Genomic DNA, 7,116 nt, shown 5'->3' on the forward strand with positions numbered 1-7,116 from the left:
CCTGGAGTTAAAGATCAAGAAAAATAAAGGCAGAGATAAACATGAAGCTTTAAGTGATTTATTAATCACAAGTTTACATCAGAGAGTGACAGCTTGTTAAAAATCTGTTTTTCTGATTCCTTCATTGAAATGTAATTTTTCAAACAGCCAGGAAGAAACATGCATTTTATTTAGACCAGAGGTCTCATTCTCGTGGCCCGAGGGCCAATGGCGGCCCGCAGGACGATGTCTCTTGGCCCCCACCGTGATATGACAGTATAACATTAGTGCGGCCCACAGGGTGAGCGGACCTCTGAAGGAAGTCCCGCCCGCCGTTCCTCGTCATGGCTGACATTCGGTGCTATGCTAAGCTACACTGATTTCATGCACACTGCGCTTATAACAATAGTGCGGTGGATGATGGACCAGTCCGGTACCAGTTGCCCTTCCCTGCAGTCGCCATTCCGGTACTTTCTACCATTAATGCCACGATCAAACGCAGAGAAAGGCGACTGCTACCGGGCTGTTCGTCATCCGCCGCGCTGTTGGGACAAGTAGGTAATGACGTCACGCGTCGAGACGTTCTCCATACGTTGCTAGCTGGCTAAAGACTAATGTGAAACGTAGAACAAGAGCGACACCAAGTGGAATAAACTAAACTTTGTCACACCCTCATCTTGTCTTTGTCAATCCAAAGCCTGCAGTTCATGTATTGTAGAAATAATTAAATGTTGATGACATTTGAGGATATTTTTTTCATGTTTTTTGTGGAATCCTTTATGCGGCCCAGACTCTGCCTCCAGCGGCCTGCGGGCAAACTGAGTTTGAGACCCCTGATTTAGAGAATCATTTATTCTGGAATTATCTCCAGTTTTTCTGATTGAAAGGTTTAAGTCTACAAGGCATTGATCTGATGCAATCGATGTGGACTCGGCCGATCTAACCGATAAGTTGGAGATTGTCTCCATCAGAGTCTGGATCACAAACTGGGTAGCGACGTTTCCGACAGATCTGAGGATGGATAGCAAATCCCAGAAAGTGACGTTGGACCTTCTCAAGTTGGATGCAGAGCGCTCCGCCGAACCGCTTGTACTGAGATTCGGCCCGGTTCATGTCGGCGATGCAGGTCCAGTGTTTGTTCTGATCTGTAGCTACGCACCACTTGGAATGGTCCACTGTAGGCTTCCACGTCTGCCGGTTACCCACTTTTATGTCTTCGACGTTGTTGACTGAAAATTCAATGGAACAGATGGAGGGGGACCGTTGGGGCTGGCAGCCCCATGTCTGGGCGGAGACGTTGCTCCTGATGTGGTTGGCGATACTTCGGTAGAGATCTCCAACTGGAAGAAGAAGAGGCAGCTTGTTAGGGTCCATTTAAGTCGGTTTCCCTCTTTGGTGAGTTCGTTGTGTAGATGTGAACAGAGAAATCAGACAAAATCGACCACACAGAGATCTTGATCCTATGCGTTAAAACACTTTTCTGTAGCAAGGTACGTTGCATTGCATTGTGGGATATGGACATCTCAAATCTGGAACAAACTTCCAGAAAACTGCAAAACAGCTGAAACACTGACTTCATCTAAATCTAGACAAGTAGAATAAATGAACCAATGAAAATCTGTGATACGTTCAGGACATCTTCTCATAATCTAATTGATAAAAGTTCTCTGATAATTTAGCCAATAAATAGACTGAACATCCTCCAGGTTCTGGTTCTGTTGGAGTTTTAAACAGAATATTAAGGAACAATGAGAAGAGGACGATTCTTACCCGCTTCAGCTGCATCGGCTTGTTTAGCAAAGATTTTAAAGCCTTGTCTCCCTTTGGATGTCAACAATGAGATCTCAACCTTATCAGGGTTGTACGGAGAGCCTTCTGTCCATTTCACAACATTTTTTAGTTCCTCGTGAAAATCATCTGGGATATAATGTTCAAATGGAAACGCATTGATGTACTTCAGATGTGTTCCTGCAAACATTAAACAACATGTCATTAGAAATAATCAGTAATAAATCCTACAGCGTGCTGTCTGAACTCAGACCTATTGTGGTGAACTGGTTGTAGTTGAACGTCACACAGATGAATGTCTGAGCGTATCTGTTGCCGCTGTTTGGCCAGAAGCTGTTCTGGTCCCTTCTGAAGGGGAACCGAGGGGTGCTGTGTAAGATCCAGACTCCCGTACCGGTTCTGTCCACCATCACGAGTCCTGCAGGAAAATCAAACACAACTTTCATTAACACACAGAATGGGGAATAAAACCCATCCTCATCAAACATCACATGGGTCAAAGGTCAGGAGTACTCAAATATAAAAATAAATTAAACTGTTTCAGAAAAACGGATGAAGCAAAAATGGATTTGATTTCTTGAAAGACTTAAGATTCGGCTTTGGAGTTGGTATAAATGACCTGAAATCTGGGAGTAGTGATGAACTCTGACGTGAACCTTCTCAGCAACATAAGGACGATTACAAAGTCGGCCTGAAGGACACTTACAGGATTAAAGGACTAATGTCTCAGTGAGATCTAGAGAAACTCATCCAGGCGTTTATCTGTTTATCACAGGTCTGCCTAAAAAATCACTCCTCCTGCTGATCCAGAACGCTGCTGCTGGCGTTCTGACTAAAACGAGGAGGATAGAGAACATCACCCAGTTCTAAAGTCCTTCCACTGAGAAAATAGACTTTAAAATAATTCTGGTTCTGTCTGCTCTGCATTCCCAGAACCAGAAGCAAACATGGAGAAGCAGCATTCAGCTTCTACGCTCCTGCGATCTGGAACAAACTTCCAAAATAATGACATTTATTGATCATCATTAAAAATCATAAAATTAACTATCCTGACAATATAGATAACCCTCAGGTTGTTATTCTCATCCAATGAAAGCGCAGCGCCTCCCATGATGGCTGCAGCCTCAGGCGCCGCCTGCTTATGTCTTATGTTTGTTTGTTTTGCTGTTCTTTGGACGGGCTGTACATCGTGCTTCTGTTCAATGGCAATAAAGGCCGATTATGGTTAAACATCATCAATTGGAATTTATTGTGACAAAAAATAAATCAAAATTCTTGTCATGGTAAGAAATTTGTCACAATAAATAATAAACGATACGATAAATGCCGGTTGCACAGTGGAGCAGTTGGTAGAGCTGTTGCCTTGCAGCAAGAAGGTTCTGGGTTTGATTCCCGGTCTTTCTGCATGGAGTCTCCATGTTCTCCCTGTGCATGGTGGGTTTTCTCCGGGGACTCCAGTTTCCTCCCATAGTCCAAAAACATGACTGTCAGGTTAATTGGCCTCTCCAAAATGCCCCTAGGTGTGTGTGTGTGTGTGCATGGTTGTGTGTCCTGTGTGTCTCTGTGTTGCCCTGCGACAGACTGGCGACCTGTCCAGGGTGACCCCGCCTCTTGCCCAGAACGTTAGCTGGAGAGAGGCACCAGCAACCCTCCCGACCCCATTAAGGGACAAGGGTGTAAGAAAATGGATGATGGATGGACGATAAATGCCCGCCCCCACTGTGAAGCACTTTGAACTGCATTGTTGCTGAAATGTGATATAAACTTGGAAAGGAAGCCTCCATCCTGATCAGATGCATTAATTAACTGCTCTTCATCAATATACTCCTGAGTACCAGGAAAAAAATATTGTCCAATCACCTTTTTTTTTTTAATCCCACAGTCTTTGTAAGGTAATAAAAGGTTTTATGCACTTAGTTTGTCTCTTCCCATAAAATGTGTTATTACTGATAAATGCCATTTTTATCAATTAGAAAAAGGTACGTACAAAAGTCCCGCCCCTTCACATGTGGTATCATTGAAAAGCCCTAAATGTCCTCTGTAGAAACCAAAATGAATTAATTCAGTAGAATGCAGGGAGTTGATTCTACTGAGTGGGAGATATTCAAGTTTAGAAATGTCCTCTACAGAGGACAAAAATGAACTACTGGTAGTCAGGAGGTTAAGGCCACTTCTGTATTAGCTGAAAGGTGTGGAAAGATATTAGCAATAACCCTGGCACCCATCGATATTAAAACAATTAAATGCTTCCCCTACCTTTGCTGTGGCCAAACCTATTTGGATCGGCGCCACATCCTGGCGGCTGATCGCTGTAGCTGATGAACCCAAAGGTAGTTTCCTGCAAACACAACCTTCATCATTCAGAGTTTACAGGCTGCAACGTTTCTGCTCAGACACTGTTAATGACTAACTGAGGATTAAATACGTAAAATAACACAATTCACTACTAACTCGGCAGAAACGAGTCGACATGCTGCTTTTGATCCTAAATGCTTGACGCAACTTGAAACTAAATGATTGATTCTCCAGGCTTTTGAAAACTTTCTTCTGACTCATCGTGTAACATGAACTCTGCAGCTCCAGGTAGTGAGTTATGTTGATCGCCTCAATGCGGGTAAATCCTCAAGATTATGAAAGAAGTCCTTTTTTTTACCGAGATAATACGGATCATATCCTAAATATACGCATATTTTCGGCTGTTCCAGCTTATTTAGGGCATTAACTACTGTTGTGATCAACTTTGCTTTGTTTTGAACCGGGGAAATCCCCTTCTGGCCCGCAACCTGAATTTTGCGCGTCATCCGGGTCACGTGTCATTTCTAAAAAATAATTAATCATTAATTAATCATCAGCAATTCTGATGATTAATTAATTAATCGAATAAAAATGCTGCCGATCTTTTATTTAATATTAGAAATACATTAATAGATTAAATAAACAGTTTTATTACTTTTTTAAATAAGAAAAATACATTTTATTGATTATGATGCAATAACGTGACATTCTTTCATGTATGCTAACCAGGTGAAGCTAAAGCTATGTAGCTTGAGTTCCGAGTAGAACATATTGATAAACAATTTTAAATCTAACCCAATCAGTCTTAGCTCACCAGGTACTGATGATCGGTTACGATTATCAAATGTCTGTCTCAGTACTCAGAACGTTCTGAAAAGGGAAAATCGGAAAAAATGGTGCCATGTGAACTAGGCAGGCGAACCAGCAAGCAGAAGCTTGATCTGACGGTTCGATAGATAAAGCAGAAGCTTTATCTGACGGTTCGGTCATGAAGCAGAAGCTTGATCTGACGGTTCGGTCATGAAGCAGAAGCTTGATCTGACGGTTCGATAGATAAAGCAGAAGCTTTATCTGACGGTTCGGTCATGAAGCAGAAGCTTGATCTGACGGTTCATAGATAAAGCAGAAGCTTGATCTGACGGTTCGATCGATAAATCAGAAGCTTGATCTGACGGTTCCATCGATAAAGGCCCCGCCCACCGGGCCGCAGTGAAACTTTGCAGCATTGGTTGGGGACCAAAGAGCTACAGAATATTACTATGAGCTCCAAAGCATGTTAGGTCTGCAGCTAGCAATTAGTTTAGTAACGATTATTCTGACGATTAATATATATATTAATATATATATTGAAAATAGATTAAAAGATTAAAACAAGTTAATTTCTTTTTTAGATAAGAAAAAATCATTTGATTACCCTATAGTGTGGTATTATAAGTATCACAGTTCTGAGTAAAACAAAAGTATAAAGATGATTTTTAAAATGCAAAGCATGACAATTCTTTGTACAGTTTTATCTTAATTTCTGCTCTGAATGTTTTGCTTTTCCAGTAATTGGCCTTTTTTGAGTTTCCAGTGAACGATTAATCGATTACTAAATTAACTGATGATTATTTAAACCATCAGTTAATCACGATTAATCGTTTCAGCCCTGGAACATGTATGTGGATTGTAGAAAATGCATGTGAAGAGCAGACGGTACCATGTTTCTAATGGGTCTGAAGAGAGGCCTCAGCGTATTTCCCAGAACGCCGTTGGGGCTGTTGATGTTGCTCAACTCCTCGTTCCTGCCACTCGAGTCGATGTAGAAATACTCCGTCCCAGTGGAAATGCCACCCACTCTGGGCATCTTGTATAAAATGTACCTGATGAAGAATTAAAAAAAACTATTTTATGAACAATGAAGTTAACTTTATCCATCTTATATTTGGTTTTATTGTGAATTCATGGTGTTACCATGGCGATTCATTCTGAGCCCGTTTCCAGTCCAGCTTCTAACAAATTGTTGCTATTTGATTAACGGAGATGTTGGGTATTTTCTCACCAGTCCACTTCGACATTGCGGTCGTTTTTGCAGGTCACTGATCCGTGAGATCCCCAGCAGAGGAGCCCAAAAACCAGCAAGAAGCTCCACATCTCACTGAAACACACAGGAAGCTCCAGCGCTGCAATTATTCACAATCAACTTTTTTTAACATGTTTTCACTTAATTTCTGCTTTGAGTTATTTTCCTCTGTCCATCATTCTGTAAGGTCTGGATTAATCCATTTCCTCCACGTGTAGCTCACAGACTGAACACTTATTATGTTTTTTTTAAATATCGTTACTTACGGTAAGAAAGGAGCCAGCGGTTTCAGCGCTGCGCCGGTTTCTCTCAGCTCCGGAGTCCAGCTCTTTTATTCCCCTCTGCGTCCCTGACCCGGTTTGTTTCTGGGGTCAGAGTCACGTACAAAACGACTGAAAACTTTTTGTTGAATCTTTCTAATCAGGGTGAACTTTGCCTTTATGTACTGAACCAAAGTTCGGCTGCGTTTTAGTAAAACCTGATCAGAAACTGATAGAAAACTGATTTTTGTGTAAGGAAAGTCTTGTTGAAGTTTTGTTCCTGAAATGTCTGAACGTTTTGTTTATATCGTATAAAATGTTTCCATCAACCCGACGGTGCTTTTCACCTGGAGACGGATCCGCTGTTGGCAGAATCTCTGGAACGAACAGCAGAAGTTGGTAAACCAGCGGCGGCGCCGGCCGGGACGCAACGCTTCCCCGTTCTACCGACTCGTCAGTCCTGGGATCCACAATGTCAAAGGTCATCAATTAGGTCATCTCATGACCCTAAATCTACTGTAAGCATCCAGGGTTCAAAATCTCCACCCTCCCCAGGAGTGACATTAGAAAATGATGCAGTGGCAAAGATAAAAAAATAATAATTTAAAGAATAAAGTTATATTGTCAGAAAAAAGTCATGCAGCAATAAAGTCATTATGTTACCAGAATTAAGTCATAATAATTATAATAAAGTGGTATTACCAGCATAAAGTCAATAAAATGAGAATACAA

General features: G+C 41.6%; 1 protein-coding gene across 3 annotated transcripts; it reads right to left on the reverse strand.

The window, feature by feature from the left end:
* Window positions 1-42: 42 nt before the first annotated feature.
* On the reverse strand, window positions 43-7,098 carry LOC103472818 (deoxyribonuclease-2-beta-like). 3 transcript variants are annotated; one of them, XM_008422662.3, is made up of 7 exons: window positions 6,391-7,098; window positions 6,104-6,199; window positions 5,762-5,924; window positions 4,024-4,105; window positions 2,021-2,185; window positions 1,750-1,947; window positions 43-1,319 (listed from the first exon to the last, which is right to left on the reverse strand). In XM_008422662.3, exons 2-7 carry the CDS (start codon window positions 6,193-6,195, stop codon window positions 919-921), a joined length of 1,101 nt encoding a protein of 366 aa, XP_008420884.1. In that variant the 5' UTR covers window positions 6,196-6,199; window positions 6,391-7,098; the 3' UTR covers window positions 43-918. The 3 variants fall into 3 exon arrangements, with proteins under 3 accessions (XP_008420884.1, XP_008420890.1, XP_081467691.1); XM_008422668.3 differs by lacking the exon at window positions 6,391-7,098 and having other exon boundaries at window positions 6,016-6,193; XM_081611565.1 differs by lacking the exons at window positions 5,762-5,924; window positions 6,104-6,199; window positions 6,391-7,098 and adding an exon at window positions 4,219-5,436.
* Window positions 7,099-7,116: the final 18 nt, after the last annotated feature.

The sequence above is a fragment of the Poecilia reticulata genome, chromosome 1, assembly GCF_904066995.2.
Source record: "Poecilia reticulata chromosome 1, P_reticulata-male-v2, whole genome shotgun sequence".
Taxonomy (NCBI): Eukaryota; Metazoa; Chordata; class Actinopteri; order Cyprinodontiformes; family Poeciliidae; genus Poecilia; species Poecilia reticulata.